The following is a 26750-nucleotide window of genomic DNA, read 5'->3' as shown; positions in this document are numbered from 1 at the left end:
CACATGGTGCATGTTGCAGTCAGGTTACTGTACGTTCCTTCAGAGCAAGGTCTACAAGACCCACTGGTAGAATTGTCCCAACTCCATGTTTCTCCAGCCGGGCAGACACATGATGTCCCTTCGTAATCAGATTGTGAAGGACATTCCACACAAGTTGTAGCGCCTTCTTGGCTTATGGATCCTTCAGAACATTGTTCACATGAACTTCCGTTCCAAAAGCACCCACCCTTACAGGTGCAGTGATCAGATCCTATTGTAGATGTTAAACCAGTAGGGCAAGTTCTACAGGTGGACATTGCTTCTGTTCTGTACGTTCCAGATGGACATTGTTTACAGAACCCATCATTTGTGCCACCCCCATTCCATAAAGCTCCTGCAGGACACTGACATTTAAAACTTCCTGTTTGATTCACAGACTTGACTTGACAATCTTCGCAGCTTGAGTTGTCTTCGGACCAGAATGTTCCAACAGGACAAAGACAGTGATCCGCGCCAACAAGAGATGTCGTTCCTGGTGAGCACATGGTGCATGTTGCAGTCAGGTTACTGTACGTTCCTTCAGAGCAAGGTCTACAAGACCCACTGGTAGAATTGTCCCAACTCCATGTTTCTCCAGCCGGGCAGACACATGATGTCTCCTCGTAATCAGATTGTGAAGGACATTCCACACAAGTTGTAGCGCCTTCTTGGCTTATGGATCCTTCAGAACATTGTTCACACAATCTTCCGTTCAGGAACAAACCCGCATCACAAACACAGTCTGAAGAATCTGAAGAACCAAGTAATGAAGTGGCTCCGTGAGGACACGCAGTGCACGAAGTCTGTCTTCCTTTAGTCGCTTTGAAGGTATTGACAGGACAATATACACATGTTTCATAGTTCAGATACATTCCTGGGGGACATGATAGGCGGCATCTTAAATATATACATCGATTCGAAGTACAACTTTCACTAGCATAACATTTTCTACAAGAATGATAGGAACATCTCACACAATAATTGGAGGATCCGCGAGTGCATGATGTGGTTACCCAAACAAGTGCAGAGTCAAATCCCATTTCTTGACACTTAAGAACTGCTGAGCGGCTGCTAAAGGAGTAAGGGATGCACACCTCTTCAACACCATAGAATAGCAGTCCTCTTTCCTCTCCCGTTATCACACTACCGTCATCTCTAACAAGATGGTACTCGGCTTCATCTGAAATGTAGTACTCTTTTAACAGACCATTACAAATTACTTGTTAAGATGATAGTCCACCAGGGTATCAATGTCAGTTTTTAATCATTTCTCTAAATTGTCTTGGAAAAATTTGGAGAATTTTTGTCAAAATATTGAGTCTCAGTACAAAGAGGCAGGCCTGTAAAATTAGTTTCGTGAACTGCCTTAAGTAATAATCAGCAAGGACTATTTTGTAAAATATTTTGTTTAATCTCGCACTACTCATTAAATATCGACTATAAATAGGGTATTCTTGAAAAATCATTAGAAAATAATGATACTGATATGTGTAGAGATTTTGATTTTCCTAATATGTAGTAACTTACTTGTTCCATTGATTAGGTTGAACCCAAAAAGTAGAAGTAATAATGAAAGTATCATAGCGGGCATCAGAAAAGTAAGACAAATGCGCTAAGCATAGTACGACTGTGGATTTAGAAAACTCATAATTTAATTTTTCACAAATCTCCCTAAAATGAATATTGAGTAGGTACCTTGCCCAGTCAAACATATAATTCTGCAGCATGATATCCTATCTGCTTGTTATTCTTAATTTAGCGCATTTGTCTTACTTATTAAATCTAACCTTAAAAAGCACTTGCTATCCCTCCAAAATCGAGGTGACCCTAATATATGGTAACTAATCTATATTATATCTCAAATTCTACATCTGGTACGGCTCTGCACACATGATATCTCTCTCTGCCATGAAACATGGCTAACCTTTCAAACTATGATTTAAAACATAAACCTAAACTAAAACTCAACTGGGCTCTCCTATGTCACCAAACTAGACCAATAAGCAATTTTAGCTTAGATAATTATATTTTTCTATATTTGTATAATAAGTTTTATATTGACGTAGTGGATGGTTGAGGGGGTTTCAAGCACAGGTCACTCTCAAATCCTAAAGATAAGCAGTGGCCTTCGGCACTTGAAACCTCTTCAAACCTCCCCTGATTTATTTATTATTGATATTGTTTGATTGTGCCGTAAAAATAAATATTTGTTTTATTAAAATATTTGTTTTATTAAATTTTTCTCAAAATTTCCTCCATAGGTGGGCAGTCCAGCATTCACTTCCTTATCTTCTATCTTTCTTAGTAAGACTGTAGCTTACACGCCTGTAAGCGAAAGAATAATCCCAGCTCCCAATTTACAGTTTTTATAAAACCCCCACCCTCATATCCCATCAGGTCAGAATACATGTACCAGATGTGACGCAGGTAGCAAATGTAGTGGAGGGATAAAAACAGAGTGTACCTCGGGAACCTACGCTCCAGAAGGGAGTGGTGTCTGTTTCCCGTGCGAGGCAGGAACCCTGGCCCCCTCCCCTGGCACTACCACGTGTGAGGAATGTGAGGAAGGTCACATGTGTAACACTACCACCTCCACCCCCTGTAGTGCGGGCCACTACGCTCCTGGAAGAAGTACCACGTGTTTAGAGTGTCCGGGAGGAAGTTACAGTCCGTCCAGTGGGGCTGTGTCCTGTTTGGGGTGTCCGGGAGGGTACGAGTGTACTGAGTCAGAGAAGATAGTTTGTGGGGAGGGGTATTTCTCTCCGCAGTTCAGTTCTCAGTGTTCTCTTTGTTTGGACGGAACTTACTCTAACGAAACTGGTTAGATAATAGATATCTTACTTACATTTAAGTTTTAGAGAGTCATGTTGATTTTTATTTTATTTGAAGTTTGTAGAAAAGGGAAAAGTCAAACTCTTTTCTCATTTTAATGAAATTTAGAATAACAAAGCCAACATTTCGCATACAACACTAAATATGAATAATAAACAAAGACAAATATTGACTTTTAACGAAACTGTTCGTTTATTTCCAGTAACCAACACAGATAAGCACCAGTGGCGTAACGTTGCCTGTTGGCGCCCCCCTGCCGAAAAAAGCGCCCCCCTGTTGGCGCCCCCTCGGCCCTCCCCTTTTGGTGCCCCTCCCTAAAATTGAACAAATTAGGTGATTTTAGAGAATACGCCGGTAAAATCTCTAAAATAGTGTGTATCTAGAGCAAAACGCGCAGTTTTGCTAGTACTTTAGTTATGTTTTCGAAATTGTCCCACATTCAAACGACGATTTGGCGCCCCCCTAAGACGGCGCCCCCCTGCACAGCGGGGTCAGCAGGGCCTTTCGTTACGCCACTGATAAGCACTATAGTGCACCGATTTAGGATCGGTAGTTTTTTAGAAAATTGCTCATAAGTTTAACAAATCAAAATACAGATCAAAATTAATCCAATCATTACCAGGCCTCTTATCAATAATACGTTTAGTAAAAGATGTACAAAGTTCCTATCGTTTCTAAATTGTTTCACTATAATAGTTACACATATAATAATTGAGTTCAGCCGGGAATGCAATGCTGCTAGAAATTAATTTGGCCACTCTAAGCCCTAAATAAGAATTAAACTAATTATCGAGTTAATGATATTTACAGTACAAGGGTTCGCAGCAGTCTTATGAAATCACAGCTTTTACTCAACCATACGAGTAGAAGTACTCAGTTAACAGTTTTGTCTTTCAGTAGAGCTTCAGTGTTCTTATGATTGTCCATCCTAGAAATGCTATCATACTTGGTTTCTTTTCCATATCTTAACATAAATCAAATGTTTTAAAAGCATTCCAGTTGTATTAGTGGTCAAGTGTGTTATAAATGCCATCTTCCTTCACTTCTGCCAGTTTAGATGTTTGCCAAGGAACAGAGGGACCAGCTACAGACTCATTCAAGACGTTGTAAACACCATCCTCCACCTGCCTTGGTATATCCTTGTTGTACTTGATCGGGTCTCCGAGTTCCATCGTATCATAAACATCATCTTCTTCTTCTTCAGATGTTGATCTTTGCCAAGGCTCACTGTATATACCCTCCACGTCCGTTTTGCTTTTATCAGAGAGGCGACCAACTCCACTTGCACCCAAGACACTATATTCTTTATCTTCGATCTGTATTGGGTTCACATCTTGGTTATCTTCAAATTGGATATCTTGATACTGGCTGGGTATGGTTAGAGTTGCAGGGGTTTGTTGATCTTCAAACATTTCTACACCTGCATCTCTGTTGTAGACTACTCTAGTTAGGGTATTTCTTGGTCCTGGTTTCTTTCTTCTTTCCATGATGAGTAGAACAACAAGTGAGATGCAGATGATGGCCAGGGCTACAGATACAATTACTGGAACAAGGGTTGCAGATAAAGATGTGACTTTTTGAGGAACAGACTCACAGGATTCCAGTCCATATTCACTCCAGTTCCAAATCATCCCAGATGGACAAGTGCAGAATGTTTTTCCTAGGTTGGCGGTGGAACCTGGTGGACATGCTCGACATTTCAAACTTCCTGCTTCACTAACAGATTGGACTTCACAATCTTCACAGTTTGAGTTTTCTTTGGACCAAAACTTTCCAGCTGGGCAAAGACAGTGATCTGCACCAACAAGAGATGTCGTTCCAGGTGTGCACATGGTACACGATGTAGTCAGGTTACTGTACGTTCCCGCAGAGCAAGGTCTACAAGACCCACTGGCAGAATTGTCCCAACTCCATGTTTCTCCAGCCGGGCAGACACATGATGTCCCCTCATGATCAGATTGTGAAGGACATTCCACACAAGTTGTAGCGCCTTCTTGGCTTATGGATCCTTCAGGACAGAGTTTACACGATCTTTCATTCTGGATCGTCTCCTCACATTCTTCACAGTCTGAGTTGTCTTCGGACCAAAACTTTCCAGCAGGACAAAGACAGTGATCTGCACCAACAAGAGATGTCGTTCCTGGTGGGCACATGGTGCATGTTGCAGTCAGGTTACTGTACGTTCCTGCAGAGCAAGGTCTACAAGTACCACTGGTAGAATTGTCCCAACTCCATGTTTCTCCAGCCGGGCAGACACATGATGTCCCCTCGTAATCAGATTGTGAAGGACATTCCACACAAGTTGTAGCGCCTTCTTGGCTTATGGATCCTTCAGAACATTGTTCACACAATCTTCCGTTCAGGAACAAACCCGCATCACAAACACAGTCTGAAGAATCTGAAGAACCAAGTAATGAAGTGGCTCCGTGAGGACACGCAGTGCACGAAGTCTGCCTTCCTTTAGTCGCTTTGAAGGTATTGACAGGACAATACACACATGTTCCATAGTTCAGATACATTCCTGGGGGACATGATAGGCGGCATTTTAAATATATACATCGATTCGAAGTACAGCTTTCACTAGCATAACATTTTCTACAAGGACCATAGGAACATCTCACACAATAACTAGAGGATCCGAGAGTGCATGATGCGGTTCCCCCAACAAGTGCAGAGTCAAATCCCATTTCTTGACACAGGAGAAGAGCTGAGCGGCTGTTAATGTCATAATCATAACTGCACACTTTAACATCACCATAGAGTAGCAGTCCTCCTTCCTCTCCTGTTATCACACTACCGTCACCTCTAACAAGATGGTACTCGGCTTCATCTGAAATGTAGTACTCTTGTTTGACAGACCATTACAAATTACTCGTTAAGATGATAGTCAACCAGGGTATTTATTTCAGTTTTTAATCATTTCTCTAATTGTCTTGGAAAAATTTGGAGAATTTTTGTCAAAATATTGAGTCTCAGTACAAAGAGGCAGGCCTGTAGAATTAGTTTCGTGAACTGCCTTTAATAATAAACAGCAAGGACTATTTCGTAGAATAGACATGATGTTTGAGAAGTCTGGAGATCTCGCACTACTCATTAAATATCGACTAAAAATAGGGTATTCTTGAAAAATCATTAGAAAATAATGATACTGATATGTGTAGAGATTTTGATTTGCCTAATATGTAATAACTTACTTGTTCCATTAATTAGGTTGAACCCAAAAAGTAGAAGTAATAATGAAAGTATCATAGCGGGCATCAAAAAAGTAAGACAAATGCTCTAAGCATAGTACGACTGTGGATTTAAAAAACTCATAATTTAATTTTCACAAATCTCCCTAAAATGGTTATTGAGTAGGTAGGTACCTTGCCCAGTCAAACATATAATTCTGCAGCATGATATCCTATAGCTGCTTATTATTCTTAACATTCTCAAATTTTCTCCATAGGTAGGCATTCCACTATTAACTTCCTTATCTTCTATCTTTCTTAGTAAGACTGTAGCTTATAACACGCCTGTAAGCGAAAGTATAGTCCCAGCTCCCAATTACTTGGAGGGGGATTATTTAAAACATATAAGTGATACGAAAAGATTGTATTAGAGTATTAGCAGGAGCTTTCAAAATACATGTCTAAATCGTCTTCCCAATTTACAGTTTTTATAAAACCCTCACCCTCATATCCCATCAGGTCAGAGCACGTGTACAAGCTGTGAGGCAGGTAGCAAATGTAGTGGAGGTATAAAAACAGAGTGTACCCCGGGAACCTACGCTCCAGAAGGGAGTGGTGTCTGTTTCCCGTGCGAGGCAGGAACCCTGGCCCCCTCCCCTGGCACTACCACGTGTGAGGAATGTGAGGAAGGTCACATGTGTAACACTACCACCTCCACCCCCTGTAGTGCGGGCCACTACGCTCCTGGAAGAAGTACCACGTGTTTAGAGTGTCCGGGAGGAAGTTACAGTCCGTCCAGTGGGGCTGTGTCCTGTTTGGGGTGTCCGGGAGGGTACGAGTGTACTGAGTCAGAGAAGATAGTGTGTGGGGAGGGGTATTTCTCTCCGGAGTTCAGTTCTCAGTGTTCTCTTTGTTTGGACGGAACTTACTCTAACGAAACTGGTTAGATATCCTTTGTTATATTTAGGTTTTATTCTGGGATTGGATAAAAGTTGTTCGATATATTATTTCTAAAGTAGTGAAGTAGACCGATGAAAATTTGTTACGCACTTATTACTTAAGGTCATCAAGATTTTACCCCATACTCACATGGTTGTAAAGTTTTTAACTCCCGACTTGTCCGATTAATCAGGTTCTAGCACGTGTCTCCCATGTGATGAAGGTTACAAGTGTGTAGGAGGGGCGAGAACTATCTGTGAACCTGGTTCCTTTGCTCTACAGGGAAGTGCTTCTTGTCAACTGTGTCCCTATGGTACCTCCAACAACGTTTCAGGTTTCAGTTAGATGGTGGTTTCATTTACCTTTACTGTTTTAAGATATATTTGTACTTCTGTTGAATTTAGTTGAAATTTTTAACTGCAGCGCACCGAATGAAAGAGTCACAACAAACTATGTATGATAAAGTGAGTAATATTTGATTAGTGAACTCTTTCTCAGCCTCTCCCGATTGTTCTGACTGTCCTGATTTCAACTCGCTACTGGGATCTTGTATGTGTCCTGACGGGACATTCACCAACTCACCTGATTCTACACCTCCAGGTTACCAGGTTGCCAGGTTACCAGGTTGTCAAGTTACCATGTTGCCAGGTTGCTAGGTTACCAGGTTACTAAGTTGCCAAAACAGGTTACTTTGGCATCAGGTTTATACTTTCCCAATAATTCGATAACAATTGACTGAAAGAAATCATTTTTATTGAGTTTTAAAGTTTCTTATAGTTTTCAGCATTATAACAAGAAAGTAAATAACCTAACTAACACCCTACAGGGTAAACCTTCATTGGATCAGGTTTCTGAGCTTGTGACTTGTCCGTAAATCTTGCTGATCTTGTATATCTTATACCAATTCTTATTGGCGTGATTTGTGAAACACCATGTAGTCAATGAACTCAAATAAACGTCGTGTATTGTGGTATTGTAATTGCACGTGGTCGAACTACGCTATGCTATCTGCGCTGATAATTCTTTTAGTTTAACCAAGCATCCTCATTTTAGCATGTCATTTGAATGAGTAGTTTGAATGGTAATTAGTCTGAATGATAATTATAGTGCGTCATTTGTGTATTAAAAATTAAATAACCAGATCGATTTAATCGACTCAAATCATCTCTTAGACGTGATAAATCGATATAATTTAAATTTTTAGGGTAGTTACCACCCCTCATTAATTATTATTAACAAAGGAATTGATTAAATTCAAATAAAAAACTAATTAAGTTTTAAAAGTTATGTTAATTCTGCTAATTCCAGGCCAAGTATCCTGTCAGTCCTGTACAGCCGGGTACAAATGTCAGAACGGAGGGATCACCAAATGTCCCAAAGGAACGTTCAGCGGAGAAGGAGCTAAAACATGTAGTTCTTGTGATCCTGGATACTACGCTGACCAGAAAGGTAAGAGGGAAATCATGAGGTCCGCTGATTTTATAAAGTTTTGGAGCACTTTTTGCGTGTACCAATGTGCGCATTGTGTAAGCTTCTTTGAGTATTTGAAGTGGAATTTCCGTTCATTTTATGAACACTGTCTGCGCTAATCTGTACCCGCGCTTATAAACAATTAATATCGGTAAAATTGAGTGTACTAATGCAAACAAATTTAGTTTTATTGTTGCCATTTGGCTGTTTTGCAGCGGGACTTTCCATAAGACCAGATAGCGAGGCAGAAAGCTTGCTGAAATTCTGGACGTTTCGTTCAGTTTGTGGTGTATTTCTGAGAAGTGTTTGATGATCAGATGTTTGCTTTTTGCTTTTTGCTTTTGTTTGCTGGAACGTTATTTACGATTTTGATATCTATATTGTACGTCGAATGCTTCCGATACAGCGGTTTAACATACGATGACAACTGCTGTTACTGCTTGAAACGAGGTATAAAACTCAATACTTTTAGAGATTTGGTGCAATATTTGCTGAACATCCCAAACGTAGCTGGAGGTACTCAAAATTATTGGGATTACACAGTTTTTCAGCCTATTTATAGCTTTTCATTTAATTGCGTGACCAGTTACATATTTCAGAAGATAAAACAGAACAATGTGTAGTTTGCAAAGCTGGCAGCAAATGTGAGGACGGGACTACAGAAGTGTGCAATGCTGGGTACTACTCCCCCCAGGGAAATTCTCACTGTTTTCAGTGTGAAGCCGGCACATATTCCGCTACAAATTCGAGTGTTTGTACCGAGTGCAGGGCGGGTTACGAGTGCAGTTCGAGTGCTGAGGTTGCTTGCGGAGTGGGCTACTATTCGAGTGTAAAGAGTACATCTTGTAGTGTCTGTCCGAATGGTACTTACTCGGACAGTGAGGCATCAGAATCTTGTAAACCCTGTGAAGCTGGAAGCAAATGTCAGAAAGGATTAAAAACAGTTTGTGCTGCTGGAACTTATTCACCAGAAGGAAGTTCTCGATGTTTTCAATGTGAATCTGGAACTTATTCAGGTTCCAACTCAAGTATATGTACTGATTGTTCAGCAGGTCACAAATGTACCACAACAACACAAACAATATGTGAGGCGGGACTCTACTCCCCCAGTAAAAGTTCCAGCTGTATCCCTTGTAACTCAGGTACCTACAGTCCTACACCTGGGTCTGATTCATGTACTGAATGTTCCCCCGGTAACCAGTGTTCCTCAACCAAACAAACTAACTGTGAGAAAGGTTCCTATTCTCAGGGCAGGAGTGATAAATGTTCTCTCTGTCCTGATGGTACTTACAGTGATGTTGAAGGGGCTGATTCATGTGAAGTCTGCAAGGCAGGGAGTAAGTGTGAAAATGGTGTTATTACAGTTTGTGAGGCTGGATATTATTCAACTGAAGGAACCTCGCGGTGTTTCCAATGTGAATCTGGAACTTATTCTGCCTCCAATTCCAGCTCTTGTACTGGTTGTTTGGAAGGTCACAAGTGTAGTAGTACTACTCAGACAGTCTGTGAGGTAGGATTCTACTCTCATGAAGGCAGTTCTAAATGTTATAGCTGCGAAGCGGGGACGTTCTCCAAATCTGCTGGATCGAGTGTTTGTACCGAGTGCAGGGCGGGTTACAAGTGCAGTTCGAGTGCTGAGGTTGCTTGCGGAGTGGGCTACTATTCGAGTGTAAAGAGTACATCTTGTAGTGTCTGTCCAAATGGTACTTACTCGGACAGTGAGGCATCAGAATCTTGTAAACCCTGTGAAGCTGGAAGCAAATGTGAGAAAGGATTAAAAACAGTTTGTGCTGCTGGAACTTATTCACCAGAAGGAAATTCTCAATGTTTTCAATGTGAATCTGGAACTTATTCAGGTTCCAACTCAAGTATATGTACAGATTGTTTAGCAGGTCACAAATGTACCACAACAACACAAACAATATGTGAGGCGGGATTCTACTCCCCCAGTAAAAGTTCAATTTGTCTACAATGTCCAGGAGGGACATACAGTGAAACTAAAGGGGCTGTCTCCTGTAAAGTTTGTGAAGCAGGAAGTAAGTGTGATGAAGGAGCTATGGAAGTCTGTGAGGCAGGATTTTATTCTCCTGAAGGCAATGCTGAATGTTTTAGCTGTGAAGCAGGGACGTTCTCCAAATCTGCTGGATCGAATGTTTGTACCGAGTGCAGGGCGGGTTACGAGTGCAGTTCGAGTGCTGAGGTTGCTTGCGGAGTGGGCTACTATTCGAGTGTAAAGAGTACATCTTGTAGTGTCTGTCCAAATGGTACTTACTCGGACAGTGAGGCATCAGAATCTTGTAAACCCTGTGAAGCTGGAAGCAAATGTGAGAAAGGATTAAAAACAGTTTGTGCTGCTGGAACTTATTCACCAGAAGGAAATTCTCAATGTTTTCAATGTGAATCTGGAACTTATTCAGGTTCCAACTCAAGTATATGTACTGATTGTTCAGCAGGTCACAAATGTACCACAACAACACAAACAATATGTGAGGCGGGACTCTACTCCCCCAGTAAAAGTTCCAGCTGTATCCCTTGTAACTCAGGTACCTACAGTCCTACACCCGGGTCTGATTCATGTACTGAATGTTCACCCGGTAACCAGTGTTCCTCAACCAAACAAATCAGCTGCGAGAAAGGTTCCTATTCTCAGGGCAGGAGTGATAAATGTTCTCTCTGTCCTGATGGTACTTACAGTGATGTTGAAGGGGCTGATTCATGTGAAGTCTGCAAGGCAGGGAGTAAGTGTGAAAAAGGTGTTATGACAGTTTGTGAGGCTGGATATTATTCAACTGAAGGAACCTCGCAGTGTTTCCAATGTGAATCTGGAACTTATTCTGCCTCCAATTCCAGCTCTTGTACTGGTTGTTTGGAAGGTCACAAGTGTAGTAGTACTACCCAGACAGTCTGTGAGGTAGGATTCTACTCTCCTGAAGGCAGTTCTAAATGTTATAGCTGTGAAGCAGGAACATTCTCCAAGTCTGCTGGATCAAGTGTTTGTACCGAGTGCAGGGCGGGTTACGAGTGCAGTTTGAGTGCTGAGGTTGCTTGCGGAGTGGGCTACTATTCGAGTGTAAAGAGTACATCTTGTAGTGTCTGTCCAAATGGTACTTATTCGGACAGTGAGGAATCAGAATCTTGTAAATCCTGTGAAGCTGGAAGCAAATGTCAGAGAGGATTGAAAACAGTTTGTGCTGCTGGATCTTATTCACTAGAAGGAAGTTCTCAATGTTTTCAATGTGAATCTGGAACTTATTCAGGTTCCAACTCAAGTATATGTACTGATTGTTCAGCAGGTCACAAATGTACCACAACAACACAAACAATATGTGAGGCGGGATTTTACTCCCTCAGTAAAAGTTCCAGCTGTATCCCTTGTAACTCAGGTACCTACAGTCCTACACCTGGGTCTGATTCATGTACTGAATGTTCCCCCGGTAACCAGTGTTCCTCAACCAAACAAACTAACTGTGAGAAAGGTTCCTATTCTCAGGGCAGGAGTGATAAATGTTCTCTCTGTCCTGATGGTACTTACAGTGATGTTGAAGGGGCTGATTCATGTGAAGTCTGCAAGGCAGGGAGTAAGTGTGAAAAAGGTGTTATGACAGTTTGTGAGGCTGGATATTATTCAACTGAAGGAACCTCGCAGTGTTTCCAATGTGAATCTGGAACTTATTCTGCCTCCAATTCCAGCTCTTGTACTGGTTGTTTGGAAGGTCACAAGTGTAGTAGTACTACCCAGACAGTCTGTGAGGTAGGATTCTACTCTCATGAAGGCAGTTCTAAATGTTATAGCTGCGAAGCGGGGACGTTCTCCAAATCTGCTGGATCGAGTGTTTGTACCGAGTGCAGGGCGGGTTACGTGTGCAGTTCAAGTGCTGAGGTTGCTTGCGGAGTGGGCTACTATTCGAGTGTAAAGAGTACATCTTGTAGTGTCTGTCCGAATGGTACTTACTCGGACAGTGAGGCATCAGAATCTTGTAAACCCTGTGAAGCTGGAAGCAAATGTCAGAAAGGATTAAAAACAGTTTGTGCTGCTGGATCTTATTCACCAGAAGGAAGTTCTCAATGTTTTCAATGTGAATCTGGAACTTATTCAGGCTCCAACTCAAGTATATGTACAGATTGTTTAGCTGGTCACAAATGTACCACAATAACACAAACAATATGTGAAGAGGGATTCTACTCCCCCAGTAAAAGTTCAAGTTGTCTACAGTGTCCAGGAGGGACATACAGTGAAACTGAAGGGGCTACTTCCTGCCAAGTTTGCGAAGCAGGAAGTAAGTGTGATGAAGGATTGATGGTTGGGTGTCCTAATGGCACCTTCTCGGAGTCTGGAGCAATGTCTTGTCTCAGCTGTCCACCTGGTACCTACTCGGACGTTCCAGGTTTTCTGAAACTTAATTACATAATTCCAGCGATATTTTTGTTGTTTCTTTTCAATTTCAAGATATTATACTTGGCTGACGTTCACACAATCCAATTTAAGTACAGCATCATCATAATCACTGGTCGAACGAAAGTCTACATCTCTTTATTCTACAACCCCTTACACGCTTACCACCACCCCTCACAGGCGTTGGTCCGACCTGCAAACCATGTCCAGCAGGATCCCACTGTCCTGACTCCAACATGACCACCCTGGTACCTTGTCCCTTTGGGACACACACCTCACTGCCTGGTCAGGTGTCTTGTAATCAGTGTCCTGGGGGGGAGTATGCTGATCAGACAGGTTTGGACAGCTGACCGCAGAAAACTTGGGTGCTGTTGGTTGTAGATTCAAAGAATACATATCTTATGAATAGTTAAGGGGGCCCAGATTAAATTTGTCATTTAATAAGAATTGAGTCGATGATGTCTCCTGAAAGAGTAAAATTAGATCGACCGTTTTTCATTAAGCACCTTTAACGAATGTTAAATCTAACCAAATAAAAGTTATGTCAGGGTTAACCGTAACGTGTCATTCTTCTCCGCGCCTAAATTATAATTTTACTTCTTAGCATATTTAATATAATCTGAATCAAGATTCGTTGCGTGCACAAATATTCAAACTTGTTTTCAATCGCGCTATGTTGATTAACGAAACGAATGTAGGCAATCTGTTTAGAATATATAGTCGAACGCTATAAATTCTTAGTCGTTGAGTAGCAGCTTTCATTAATTCTGCATCATAAATTGTTACTTGACCTGTTCGTTGAGAGGATGTTATGATGCATACTGCATACCCAAACGAAAAAGTACTCGCCTACATAACTATCAATAATATGTAAGATGGAACTTCTGTATTCGAAATTTTTTCATCATTTTCCTTATCCTCTAGCTCGTGACGACAAAGTGAAAGTCAACCGTAAATGTTGTTGTTTTTTAGTCACTTTGATATTAATATTAATATGATAACTTTCCCAAGGGCCTTCTTACTCTGCCAAAGCCAAGGGTCCTACATTCTTAAAGTACTAAAACGTTCGGCTCAGAAATTTTCCGACTTTGTCACATTTCCGAAAATTGTATCATTTCAATATTATAAGTACACATTATTTTCCCTTATTAACTTTCAAATCAATTCAAATTCCCCTCAAGGTTCCTCCACCTGTACACCATGCGACGGAGGCTACAAGTGCAGCAAGACAAGTAAGACAGTCTGCAGTGCTACCACCTACTCACCCGAGGGAGAGACACTCTGTTTGACCTGTCCTGGAGGGTTCGAGTAAGTTATATCATCATGACGTCATCAAGACTCATGACGTCATAAAGACTCATGACGTCATCAGGAATCATGCAGTTGAAAGCCAGTGATTATTCCTACCGCCATAAATACATGTTTAGAAGTAGAGAAGTACAACTTTAATAAGGAAGATCAAGTTTTGAGCAGACATGCTCAGAGAATTGACTACAGTAACCGATTAAACTGAAAACCAGGCGGTTATCACAGCTCCTTTTAAGGTAGTCACGTGACTATATATCACTATCTCCTTCAGGTGTCCTGACCCCGAGATGGAGGCCCCGGCAGAGTGTGCCAGTGGAGAATACGCTTCTGCAGGATCCTCTTCATGTTCTATGTGTGCTAAAGGGCATTACTGTAACAAGGCTGGACTCGAGAACCCTTATCCTTGTCCCTCTGGATATTATTCTAATACGAGAGGTTAGTGTTAAAGAGAACCCTTATCCTTGTCCCTCTGGATATTATTCTAATACGAGAGGTTAGTGTTAAAGAGAACCCTTATCCTTGTCCCTCTGGATATTATTCTAATACGAGAGGTTAGTGTTATAGAGAACCCTTATCCTTGTCCCTCTGGATATTATTCTAATACGAAAGGTTAGTGTTATAGAGAGAACCCTTATCCTTGTTCCTCTGGATATTATTCTAATACGAGAGGTTAGTGTTATAGAGAGAACCCTTATCCTTGTTCCTCTGGATATTAGGTTAGTGTTCTATAAAGAAGGGTATTTATCTAGCTACTAGCTATTATTGTATTAGGTAGGATAATTTTCAACAGTTCAAAAGTATCTGTGATATCATTGTCTAATTTGCTGTGTAAATTAGAATTCTAAATCTAACCGTATATTACCGCACTCAAGATTCGCATCATAACACAAGTATGTACGTACAAATACATACAAATACATACAAATACATACAAATACGTACAAATACATACAAATGCGTACAAATACGTACAAATACATACAAATACGTACTTACACTGATCATCCCCCAGGCAGAGAAAACTGCAAGATATGTCCAGTAAACTCTCAGTGTAGCGACCCAGCTGTTGCCCCAGTAGCTTGTCCGGACGGTCAGTACTCTCCTCGAGCTTCTATCGTCTGTTTGATATGTCCTGCGGGTTCAGTATGTGATGGAGGTTAGTCAATTAATGAGATTTGGGTACATTGTTTGACAGTTGTTGGTCTTGTTCAATTCAATTATTATTCAAATTCAATTATTCAATTATTCAATTATGTATTTTCGTTTAAAACAGTGGGTTTAAAACTTTTTGACCTGAATTAGTAAATGGTTGAGTTTTTTGGTAATCCCATGCCACATAACTAGTTGCGACAAGCAGTTTTCTACAGGAATGTGTTGTCCATAGTCTCAGGAACACCCCAAAGAGTTTTAAATCTGGATCTGATAGGGAAAAAAGTTAGAGCAAATTTTCAAAGAAGGCGATCATTTAGATAGCACTTCATTTCAATGTTATTTGTGATTTTGCCATTGAGGAACTTCCAGGTATTTTTAATGATGTATCTCTCTCGTCTTCTTTGGAGGGATGGGAGGTTGAGGAGTTTTAGTCTTTCCCAGTAGTTCAAGTATTGGCAGCCTGATATCATGCGGGTGAAGGACCTTTGAACTGCTCCCAGTGCTTGGAATTCGTGTAGGAGCAGTACTCTAGCCTTAATCGGAACATCTATAATACAATTCTAAAAACCATCTATAATATAATTCTTTCTGTAAGTATGTCTGTCTGTAATTTCTTTCAAAGAACACTACTACTACTAACGTCATCCCTGTTACCACGGGGTTTCTAGTATTCCTATAATTATCATGCAAGTTGGGCCAGTTGCACTAGACATGGGACAGTTTAGCTACTCAACATTATATTATATACAGCAAGATTTCACATAACTCGGAGGAACAATTAGCTCCTTCCCTAGGCTCTCTCTTCAAGAGGGAAGGATATTAGCTCTAAGTTATTAAATTAGCTTCCTGTAGGTGAGAAGTAACAACGTGACCAGCCTCTGTCCCCTGTCAAGTGTCAAGTTTTGAGAGTTAACTAATCAACCTTGGTTACATGCACCATCGCTCCTTAAACTATATCTCAACATTGACAGTTGACACCACTAAAACATATATAACTCTTCACTCCACTATCCCCTGATGATAAAAACACGTTGTCTGAATCATTAGTCACAATTTTAATGTTGTAGTCAGCCTGATATGATATATTATGATAACTCCGAGTAACTTCGTTCTCATTTTTTATCATTGTTCTAAAATGTACAAAAAAAGGAATTAACCAAAACTCAGAGCCCATCAGGCTGCTCACCAGTGTCCCACGGATCCGGACCATGTGATTACACTGCAGCAGGTTATATGATTCTGCAAGCAGTTGACTGTTGAGTAATTCTGAAAAAGGAAGTTGATTAGATTTAACCTTCCATCCCCCTGATGGGAACTCTGGGGCGTATTTGAATTTAGATAATCAAAATTGCTTCTGCGGATGTGAGAGCTTATTAAATTAAAAGCAAAACTTGAGTAGAGTAGAGATGACGTCATGCCCACCCTCATTGTGTCAATTTCACTGAATTTATTTATTATTGATTAACTTTAAAATATTATTTGGATGATGAGAAAGTGATCTGTTCAATCGTTAAAAGACCTGTCATGATTATCATAAACATTAAACAATGAAATGATAATAAAATCCAGCTGTGGGACTGTATGTCATTTAGTTCTCCCTATTGTTACTATGTTACTATGTTAAACATACATACATACATGTTATAGTTGCCAATAATGTTGAAACTTCTGGGCCAAAACCTTTTTTCCGAATTTCCGAATGTGCAAAACTTGAGAGATCTTAAGTTTCGGGATGATTTTAGTATCTGAATCCTTATAACTAAACAACGTTTTGATTAAATTTTCAAAATTTCGAAATTTTAGTAAATTTTCGAGAGCGTAGCCCCCCCCCCCCCCCAATAGATCTGACGACCCTGAAACACTGAATCGCCCCACAAATATCACTATTGCGGTCATTTTTCACATGGGGCTCCTGGGTGTCTTTTTGACGGTAGTTACGAGTTTTTCAAGTGCGGTCCTTAGGCGCCTGGAAAAAGTTTGCTCTAGCTTCCCCCCCCCCCCCCCCCCATCGGATCCAGATTCAAAACTCTTTGGGGTGGTTCCTGAGGCTATGGACAACACGTTCCTGTAGAAGACCGCTTGTCGCAAAAATTTTTCCCAGACATTGTGCATAATTCCCTAACTATACTTTCTACATTGTTAACAATTTTATCCCGTCTGCAGGTGTCGCCACACGATGTAACTCAGGGGAGTACCAAGAGGGTAGTTCCTGTAAGTCCTGTACTGAGGGACACTACTGCCCTCACCCTTCTATTGGACAGATACCTTGTCCTAGTGGATATTATCAGACTGCTACAGGTTTCATTATAATAACATTAAACTAGTCTGGTTTCTTGGACGCACGCTTTTCCGAGTGTTGTTGGTTTATTTGTATCCGCTTAGTCCAACTGTTTTGAGTTAAGTAAGAGAGGAATTTGACAGAGGAAAGCGATGAACATCCCTAAAACAACCTGAAACATCTCCATTCTCTAATGAACAATGTTGATACTGTTGATAATGTTGATGCCCTCTTTTTTAGGAGCCACTACCTGTAATTCCTGTCCAGTGGGTTATTTCTGCCCAGACAAAGATCAGGAGGAAGTTATCTGTCCTATGGGATCCTTTAGTGACGGAGCCTTGGAAGCTTGTCAGGTGAGAAATTTAAAAAAACGTTTTGAGGTGAAATTTTGTTTTCAGTTGTTGAGGTTAATAGCTGATTTTAGACTTAATCTTGCAATTCCGTTTTATCCTGCTCATGAATTTAGCTCATATTCTACGGAAAGAAGTTTTGTAGTTTTAAACCCTGAATATGCCAGGCATGCAGTGCCGGTTACTACACCTCATCATCTGGAGCAGGGTTCTGTGAATCCTGTCCAGCTGGACAGAGTTGTGTGGACAAGACATCAGCTCCAGTGGACTGTAGTAAGGGTAGCTACAGTGGAGATGGACAGGATGCTTGTTTAGTCTGTCCTGTAGGTTAGTACTTGGTATTAGTTACTTAGGATTTTAGGGTGGATATTAGCCTGGTGGAATATCATTGCCATTCCATAACGATCTGGAGTGAATGATGTGTTCATTTAACCTGATTTCTCAATTTTTGCACTCCGTCCTATAACATGTCTTTTCAAAAGTTCATTCTTGATGAGAGTCTCAGTCCTTTCAACTGACTTGGCCCAAAATCTAAAACAACTACCAAATAACCATGTATTAGCTTATGTTTATTAAAGTCCCCTCAATTCCCCGACCTAACCCCCACTCTCCCACACAGGGTCCTACAGTTCAGCCGCTAAACAGAGCTCCTGTGTTCCCTGTCCTGGTGGGTTCCCTTGCTCTAGCGGGGTCAGAGGCACAGCGTGTACTACAGGAACCTACAGTCCTGAAGGTTTCTGACTTGGATAACTTTAAATTTTGTTAAGTTTTGCGGGAATTTAGAAATTTTGATCACACATTTTCCGGAAATATGTCGACATTTTTATGTTCTTCTGGAGTTTAAATTCCAATTTGCAACCACATTCCACACCTAAAAATAGTTCACTTGCTTGTAGGTTTACAACCTACCAGGATCGGACGCGCGCCGAGTTGGACTCGTCGACGGTCCAATATATGGAACAGATATTTTACGAGTATCACCCGTTAATTCACTTTCCTAACCCCATCCTCCGTCATTTAAACGCTATAATCCCCGTTCTTCAGGTGATGATGTGTGCCACGAGTGCCCAGCCGGGAGCAAGTGTCCCACTGCTGGAATGGAACACCCCCTTCCTTGTGCTTCAAGTAAGTTTGATTTTCAGAGAATCAGATAATTTTTGGAATAACTCCACTTTTGGCCTATTTGACAGCCACTTATATTTTTCATAATCGCATCGGTTTTTCTTCCTCCGTGCTAAATGAAACTTTTAACCGGATAGGGTGTACGAAAACTAATTGCTCTGATTTTCTGAGAGTATGAATGTCTTGTTCCGCAATTTGCTGCCCATACGCTAACATAAGTTTATAATATTAATCTACTTTATCCTTTCTCTTGTTCAATGAATTCATCCAGCGACTCGACTAGTAAAACGTTGTTTAATTATTAGTAACACTTCTTCTTAGTAAAACAATTTCTTGCTAGAACGTTGTCCAGCCATTTGGCTAAAACAGTTAAATCAGTAACTCTGATAAATTTACTTAATGATCACATTCTGAACGAACTTTAACAAAATCATCACATTTATAACCCAGATTCCAGCACTTGTATTGACAAGTATAAAACAAAAGACAATCTCCTCATAACAAAACCACCCAAACATGAACAGTCTATAAAGCGCCCATCTTCTCATACTCCCACACGATTGTAGCCAGCCAAACAGGCATAACCACCCAATAACAAAACATCCAGCTCTCCCCAATCCAGCCTCCCCAGTCCTCCCTAACCACACTTTGTTTCCTATACCACACTGCCCTCTTCAACCCCTGAACAACCCGGGTAACTGTGACGTCACTGAAACAGAAAGGTGGGTCGTCCAGGGAGAGGATGAACTTTAGGTTGAGTATTTGCCAGGGTAGGTATAGGGCTCCGTGCAGGAGGGAGAGGGTGATTAGGATTGAGTGGTGGCCGTGGTGGAGGAATACTAGGTTTATACCTGGGAGGTTTGTGTTGAAAGAAAACAAGTGGTGAGCACTTGATATAACTGAGAAGATATATTGGTTCAACAAGCGGGGTTTATTTTCAATGAATGATATCTCCATAATACAAGTGTAAATTGATTATACATGACGAGAATTAGGCTGTTAGAGAATCGGTCATTCAAGGGCTCAATTCTCGTTATTATACATACATACCAGTGTTGATAATGAACAGAAGGAACCAAAAGAACTCCTCCCAGAACATGAGGGAGTCAGTGTGAAGTATAATAGAGCTCCACACGAAACATTGAGCTAGGATACAGATAGGGGGAAGAGTATCTGCTAGCAGGGAGATTGTGGGGGATTGAACTGTGAGCGTGTCGAGATCCTTAGCTACCTGAGAGGAGGTTTATTAGTGACGTCACCAAGAGTAGTGACGTCACCAAGAGTAGTGACGTCACCAAGGGAGATTGTGGGGGATTGAACTGTGAGCGTGTTGAGATCTTTAGCTGCCTGAGAGGAGGTTTATTAATGTGCAAACTGTGGGTGATTTAAACTTGATGAGGACTCTCAACTTGATTTTCCTTACTTTAGCATGATTTATGGAAGGTTGTAGTGTTTTACTAGAGTTTACTGTTTAGTAAAAGTTAAGAGACAGATTTTTGCAATTTGTTGATGGACTGTTGACGCTCAGTTATGACACAATAGTCACAAAAAACACGGTTAACGCACAAAGAACGGATCTTAACGTGTGGTTAACCTCAACTCACTGCTCACCACGTGGTCACCACGTGGTTAACCTCACCTCACTGAGCATGATGAGCCAGGAGACCTCAGAGAAAGTAGCTAGTAGTCTGGTAATGAATATGGAAGAGAGTACCGTATCTCGGAGCACTATGTTGTTGTTATACCGGTTTGGGAACACGCACCTGAACAGTGGAGTCTTACGTGTGAAACCTTTAAACGATAAAACCTTTGTATCAATCAGCTAACAACACCATAATAATAATAGAACACCAATAATGCAAAACCATAATAATAATATATTTTATAAAGCCTTTAATCCAAATCCCTGTACAATGCGGAATATCAAGTGAGCCACTTGCAGAACACATCCAACAGTAAACATTTGTTAACCCTAAAACATACAGTAAGAAGTTTGATGCTCCATAAAAAGTAAAACTAACCTGAAGGTATTGATACCGATGAAGATAGTAGCACACGTTGTGATAGTAGTAGCAGGGAGGTGGAGTAGAGTCCAGAGGAGGTAGAGGTTAGGCAGTACCCCTAAACACATAGCTCCAGGTATGGAGGTGGTGGGAGGGGAGGCAGGGCTGGGGTCTGGTGGGTTGGGGTCTGGTGGGGTGGTGGGGTCTGGTGCTACTCGCTGTCTTACACTCGACATGGCCTGTAGAGAGTGAAATACTGAGAGCACTGCTAGACAACTAATAAAGAGAAAGTACAATAAGACAGTACACTAAAACACTACAATATGTAAAGCACGGTGTGTAATGTGTATCATTGTATCAGCTCTAAGGAAGCGAAAGAACAGCCACAACGTTACCACTCGAACTAGGCGAGCGTTGCAGTGAAAGTGTCAATTATGGAATTTAAAGGGTATCAGTTTACAACTCTTGAGTGAAAGACTAGGGTTACAGTTGAAATTCTTGATATTTTCGGCGAAATGAGGACCTCCCTCCGTGTCCGTACTCACAGCGCCTCGAATTTAGTGAGCTGTGGTTTTTTCTAACTCACCGTCCATTATTCTGGCGTTAAAATAACTAATTAGCCAATTAACCAATTAACCAATTAACCAATTAACAAATTAAAAAATTAATCAATTAACCAATTAACTAATTTCCTAATTAACGCATCACCTTCCCTCAGATGAGTACGCGGCTGGTGAGGGTAACACTGAGTGTACTGATTGTCCTGTAGGTCACCACTGTTCCTCTACTACACTCAACCCTACACCTTGTGACGCTGGTATGTACTAGCTAGTTTAAATCGTCATTAACTTAATGTTAGAAGTAGATAACGATTGAATACAATAATGTAAATTTATGATTTTTCGGTCATTTCACACATAACAGAAAGTTAACGCTGTAACGCTGTACCACTACCAGTGTTACAATTTACCACTGTAACACTGTAACACTGTACCACTGCACTGTAACACTGTAACACTGTAACACTGTAACACTGCACTGTAACACTGTAAAACTGTAACACTGTACCACTGTAACACTGTAACACTGTAACACTGTACCACTGCACTGTAACACTGTAACACTGTAACAATGTAACACTGTAAGTTGTAACACTGTACCACTGCACTGTAACACTGTAACACTGTAACACTGTAACACTGTACCACTGCACTGTAACACTGTAACACTGTAACACTGTAACACTGCACTGTAACACTGTAAAACTGTAACACTGTACCACTGTAACACTGTAACACTGTAACACTGTACCACTGCACTGTAACACTGTAACACTGTAACAATGTAACACTGTAAGTTGTAACACTGTACCACTGCACTGTAACACTGTAACACTGTAACACTGTAACACTGCACTGTAACACTGTAACAATGTAACACTGTAACACTGTAACAATGTAACACTGTAACACTGTAACACTGTACCACTGTAACACTGTAACACTGTAACAATGTAACACTGTAAGTTGTAACACTGTACCACTGCACTGTAACACTGTAACACTGTAACACTGTAACACTGCACTGTAACACTGTAACAATGTAACACTGTAACACTGTAACAATGTAACACTGTAACACTGTAACACTGTACCACTGTAACACTGTAACATTGTAACACTGTAACACTGTACCACTGTAACACTGTAACATTGTAACACTGTAACACTGTACCACAGCATTGTAACACTGTAACACTGTAACACTGTTACAGACGAATACGAGAAGGATGGTAGATGTGCGGGGTGTCCGGCTGGTCAGAGTTGTAGTAACGGTAACAACCCGGCTGACTGCGCGGCGGGAACATACTCTACACGTGGCATGATGAACTGTGAACAGGTTAGAGAATGTGCTTGTTATTTTAGTTTATCATTATTTCATTATTTTCAGCAAAGCTATCTTAATTGGCGAAAATTGTACAATAAAACCAACATTTAAGCAGAATTATTTGTGTTTCAAAACAACATTATTTAATAATCATTTGAACTATTATTTAAAACTCATCGTTATAATTATATAATCTGCTTTTATATTAATTTTGGTCGCTATCTAAGTCTAACGATTGAAGCATTGCTTAAAATCTGATCGCGTAAATAGTTAACAAACTGATCACAAAAACAAAAAAACTGATTTAATTTTAAACTTTTTATCCACTATTTGGTTCTGACTTCCAATACTTCTTCTGATTCACCGTCAGCTCCACCATCAGCTCCCACATCAACTCCTTCTTTTTCGGCACCACTACCATCCTCTCCTTCGCCGGCACCACTATCACCTGAATCATCTCCTTCGTCGGCACCACTATCAGCTTTTTCTTCGTCGGCATCACTATCACCTGAATCATCTTCTTCAGCGGCATCACTATCACCTTCTTCTTCAGCGGCACCACTATCACATTCTTCTTTGCCGGCACTACTACCATCCTCTCCATCGCCGGCACCACTATTACCTTCTCTTTCGCCGGCATCACCATCACCTGAATCATCTCCTTCGTTGGCACCACTATCATCTTCTTCTTCGCCGGCATCACTATTACCTTCTCTTTCGCCGGCATCACCATCACCTGAATCATCTTCTTCAGCGGCATCACTATCATCTTCTTCTTCGCCGGCATCACTATTACCTTCTCTTTCGCCGGCATCACCATCACCTGAATCATCTCCTTCGTCGGCACCACTATCATCTTCTTCTTTAGCGACACCACTATCACCTTCTTCTTTGACGGCACCACTATCATCTTCTCCTTTGACGACACCGTTATCCCCTTCCTCACTCTCACCGTCACTTCCGTCGGTATCATTTGCTACAGTGGTGTCATCTTGAGCAGCCCTCAGATGGGCTAAAAGAGCCGTTAAAATGCACAGCGTAAAAAGTTTTAAAACCACAGCTTCATAACTGACCTGTAAGATTGATCTGTTTGGTTAAATTGTCGTTTAGGTATCGAAAGTGGTTATAAGCCGGCTATAAGCCGGCTATAAGATATTAACTTAACTTCATCGTACTGAACTGATTTAATATCTTATAACCGGCTTATAGCCGGCTTATAACCACTTTCGATACCTAAACGGCTAATAGCCGGCTTATAACCGGCTAATAGCCGTTTTCACTGAATTTCTTATAGCCGGCTCCTGACTATCGTTCAGTACGATGTAGTTGAGTTAATATCTTATAACCGGCTTATAGCCGGCTTATAACACTTTTTATACCAAAACGGCTAATAGCAGGCTTATAACCGGCTAATAGCCGTCGCTCAACAACAAATGTAAGCGGCTACTAACCGGCTATAAGCCGGCTTATAGCCGGCTATAAAAATTGTAGCCGGCTATAAGCCGGCTTATAGCCGGTTAGTAGCCGGCTTATAGCCGGTCGGTGATCTACCAACTGGCCGGATCAATAAAGGTATGACTATGCTATGAGCGTCTTAAGCAACTCTGTAAGTAGTGACGTCACCAGGAGTAGTGACATCACCACAAGTAGTGACGTCACCAGGAGTAGTGACGTCAACAATAAAGGTATGAGCGTCATAAGCAACTCTGTAAATAAGTTATACAATAATAAAGGGCGTTTTAACCTTCTAATCTAGTTTGGAATGAAGTCAACAGCTCGAGTCTCGACAATAAAGCTATTTAAGTTCATGCTCATTATTTATCAATATGAGAACGTCCGCGTCGAAGCAAAATAATACAATGCTTTATGGTAGCCGATACAAAGAGAACTTCGTAGGTCCTCATTACTCAATACTCATAAATTGAGGGAAATATGTGTGTCCTGCAGTGTGGAATTCCTCACTTTTCTTTAATTTATTTTTTATATTTTACTGTTTTATTTTAAAATGATGCTATAAGGTTTGATAACTTGCGATCATCAGCAATAAGGCCGTTATACCACTGAGTAGTGCAAGACAGTACACGCCAATCATACATTAAGTACATCATGTGACGTCATGTGACATAATGTAACATTATGTGACATTATGTGACATCATGTTACGTCATGTGACATCATGTGACATCATGTTACGTCATGTGACATCATGTGACATTATGTGACATCATGTGACATCATATTGTGACATCATGTGGATCATAATGAGAATTTAGTGCTTTAGTCGCTGGTTTGGACATGTTTCTAGAATGCCGGACACCAGGCTACCAAAGTATCTATTTGATTGGACACCTGCTCACGGCCGAAGATCACGTGGGCGGCCAAGAAAGAACTGGCGAACCTGTGTCCTAGAAGACGCAGTAACATTCACAGGAGATCCAGACATTGTATTTGATAAGGTCCGAGAGTTGGCAGGAAACCGAAAGCACTGGAGAGAGATGATACGGGTATCGGCCTTACAAAATGACAGGCCTCACAAAATGACAGCCCACATAGACCATGCTGTAGCTTAGGTTCCCTATACATTGAACCCTATTCCTTTTACTGTATGAAAGAAAAAGCATTAATTAACACTTCCCAAGGAATGATAATGACATATAATCTATATTTCTTACATAAATATGGACTTTTTTGCTGTTCAGTCATTGCCCCACCTAACTGTTACCCAGAATGGAGACCAAAGTTTTGAATTTAACCCCAGAAAACCAGGTACTACCATGACTTATGTCAATCAAAGACTACTCTGGTCAAATAAAAAAACTGATTTAGTGACTTTGGTAGAAGAAATGACAAAAAAATGACCTAGCCTCACAAAATGACAGTGTTATGCCTCACAAAATGACAGTTTTATTTTATGATACAAAGATGGCATATTTATATTGGATGCCCCTTGCCTAATTATTGGTATTCTTAAACCCAGTAAGCTCATGATGAGCCTAAATGTGTTTGTTTGATCATCAATTTTGATCAAAATGCCTCACAAAATGACACCGAAAAGCCTTACAAAATGACAATGTTTCAGATTGAATTATTTTCATCATCTAAAATGGATCAGAGACAGTCAATACAAGAAGGAGTTAAAAATAATCATAATCTGACAGTTAACAATCAAGTGACATTAAAAAAGTGAAGTTCTGATATCAAAACTTTGATTTCAAACTCTTTGATTTCAAACTCTGATTTCAAAACTCAACGAAATAAAGCTTCTATTTTGTGAAAGCGGAGAGTAATAACAACTCCTAAAACATGTCAAACGTTAACTAAACACTGAAAAGTGATCTATCCAGTCATAGAAAATATCAAATATAACCAAATACTGTGTTCAAGTATGAAAACAAAAAATGATTTTTACGCCTCACAAAATGACATTTTTTAAATTTTTTCAAAGTATAAAAAATGTTCCTTTTTAAATATATTTTGGTAAAAACAGAACTGGTATAATATAAACAACATATATATCTAACAGTAAGACACGTGAAAGAATAATGAAACTTTTTCCCAAATCGGATTTGAAGTGATGCCGTTTTGGGTTGTCATTTTGTAAGGCACTATCTCACGCGAAATTGCCCAACTTTTTATAATCATCCTTTTTCCTGTAAAAGCTATTCTAATCTTCAATCTATTATATTTATCTAACTGTCCTAGGTGAAATCAAATTTCTATAGGCTGCTGTTCAAAAATGACAGCCGTGACGAAATTGTCATTTTGTAAGGCATGTTTTTTTGGAAGATTTCAAAGATGACAATTTTTATCGCAAAATTTACGGTTTTT

At 40.5% G+C, this 26750-nt stretch overlaps 3 protein-coding genes across 3 annotated transcripts in view; 1 reads left to right on the top strand and 2 right to left on the bottom strand.

Moving 5' to 3' along the window:
- LOC134824765 (multiple epidermal growth factor-like domains protein 6) overlaps positions 1-26750 on the top strand; it is a 55869-nt gene that overhangs the window by 9195 nt on the left and 19924 nt on the right. The window contains exons 10-24 of the mRNA XM_063836740.1: positions 2416-2838; positions 6540-6962; positions 7153-7293; positions 7458-7559; positions 8268-8408; positions 14004-14130; positions 14402-14565; positions 15143-15286; positions 17446-17580; positions 17801-17913; positions 18078-18237; positions 18530-18643; positions 18955-19035; positions 21754-21852; positions 22810-22934. Of these exons, the coding sequence (XP_063692810.1) occupies positions 2416-2838; positions 6540-6962; positions 7153-7293; positions 7458-7559; positions 8268-8408; positions 14004-14130; positions 14402-14565; positions 15143-15286; positions 17446-17580; positions 17801-17913; positions 18078-18237; positions 18530-18643; positions 18955-19035; positions 21754-21852; positions 22810-22934 (2492 nt within the window). The remainder of the gene's footprint in view (positions 1-2415; positions 2839-6539; positions 6963-7152; positions 7294-7457; positions 7560-8267; positions 8409-14003; positions 14131-14401; positions 14566-15142; positions 15287-17445; positions 17581-17800; positions 17914-18077; positions 18238-18529; positions 18644-18954; positions 19036-21753; positions 21853-22809; positions 22935-26750) is intronic.
- LOC134824987 (gelsolin-like protein 1) overlaps positions 1-26750 on the bottom strand; it is a 96515-nt gene that overhangs the window by 54203 nt on the left and 15562 nt on the right. The window lies entirely within an intron of this gene.
- Positions 19482-21271, bottom strand: LOC134825387 (uncharacterized). The gene is made up of 4 exons (XM_063837565.1): positions 21054-21271; positions 20672-20795; positions 20083-20263; positions 19482-19883 (listed from the first exon to the last, which is right to left on the bottom strand). The coding sequence occupies exons 1-4, from the start codon at positions 21269-21271 to the stop codon at positions 19558-19560; spliced, it is 849 nt and encodes a 282-aa protein (XP_063693635.1). The 3' UTR covers positions 19482-19557.

Source organism: Bolinopsis microptera, chromosome 13, assembly GCF_026151205.1.
Source record: "Bolinopsis microptera isolate Bmic1 chromosome 13, MBARI_Bmic_1.0, whole genome shotgun sequence".
Classification (NCBI taxonomy): Eukaryota; Metazoa; Ctenophora; class Tentaculata; order Lobata; family Bolinopsidae; genus Bolinopsis; species Bolinopsis microptera.
Note: the sequence above shows the minus strand (reverse complement) of the source record. Positions and strands in the feature narration are given on the sequence as shown.

Excerpts from the sequence above, each read along its gene's own strand:
- LOC134825387 (XM_063837565.1), bottom strand. The coding sequence starts at position 21,271 with ATGTCGAGTGTAAGACAGCGAGTAGCACCAGACCCCACCACCCCACCA. Across the intron at positions 20,796-21,053 it reads ATCGGTATCAATACCTTCAG|GTGCGTGTTCCCAAACCGGT; the intron begins GTTAGTTTTACT and ends TCCACTGTTCAG. Across the intron at positions 20,264-20,671 it reads GGCTCATCATGCTCAGTGAG|GTAGCTAAGGATCTCGACAC; the intron begins GTGAGGTTAACC and ends ACCTCCTCTCAG.